General features: G+C 50.0%; 1 protein-coding gene across 1 annotated transcript; it reads left to right on the forward strand.

The window, feature by feature from the left end:
• LOC132032123 (uncharacterized) lies at nucleotides 1-537 on the forward strand. Its single transcript, XM_059421912.1, has one exon. The coding sequence runs from the start codon at nucleotides 1-3 to the stop codon at nucleotides 535-537; it is 537 nt and encodes a 178-aa protein (XP_059277895.1).
• Nucleotides 538-800: the final 263 nt, after the last annotated feature.

The raw sequence follows: 800 nt of genomic DNA on the forward strand, positions 1-800 counted from the left end.
ATGGCGATTAAGTTAGTCCTTGGAGGGTTCACCTTGAACATTATTAGTGCCTACGCGCCACAAGTGGGTTTGGACGAGGAGGTAAAAAGGCGCTTTTGGGAGGACTTGGACGAAGTGGTGGCAAGTATACCGCTTACTGAGAAGCTATTCATAGGAGGAGATTTCAATGGGCACATTGGGTCTGTTTCGAGGGGTTATGACGAGGTGCGGAGGATTTGGCTTCGGGACAAGAATGGTGGAGGAGTCTCACTCCTGGATTTCGCAAAAGCTTTTGGATTGGTGGTAGCCAACTCGTGTTTTCCGAAGAAGAAGGAGCACTTGGTAACCTTTCGTAGCTCAGTGGTTGCGACGCAAATAGACTTCTTGCTCCTTAGAAAAGATGATAAAGGCCTCTGTAAGGATTGCAAGGTCATACCGAGTGAGAATCTTACGACCCAACATAACCTATTGGTGATGGATTTGGAGATAAGAAGGAAGAAGAAGAAGAAGGTTGTGGATGACCGAGCGAGGATTAGGGGGGAGTTTGACTCCGTCTAGTGCCCTAGAGATGGAAGAGAAGTTGATGGCTATGGGAGCGTGGGATAGTAAGGGGGATGCGAGCGTATGTGGGATAGGACGGCCACCGCATTCGGGAAGCACGAGAGGTATTGGGGGTCTCACGAGGCCGCCGTGGTGGGCACCGCGGGGATTGGTGGTGGAATGGAGAAGTCCAAGGGAAGGTAGAAGCAAAGAAGCAGGCATATATGAAGCTGGTAGATAGCAAGGATGATGAAGAGAAGCGGACGAACAGGGAAAAGTAT

The sequence above is a fragment of the Lycium ferocissimum genome, chromosome 9 (genome assembly GCF_029784015.1).
Source record: "Lycium ferocissimum isolate CSIRO_LF1 chromosome 9, AGI_CSIRO_Lferr_CH_V1, whole genome shotgun sequence".
Classification (NCBI taxonomy): domain Eukaryota; kingdom Viridiplantae; phylum Streptophyta; class Magnoliopsida; order Solanales; family Solanaceae; genus Lycium; species Lycium ferocissimum.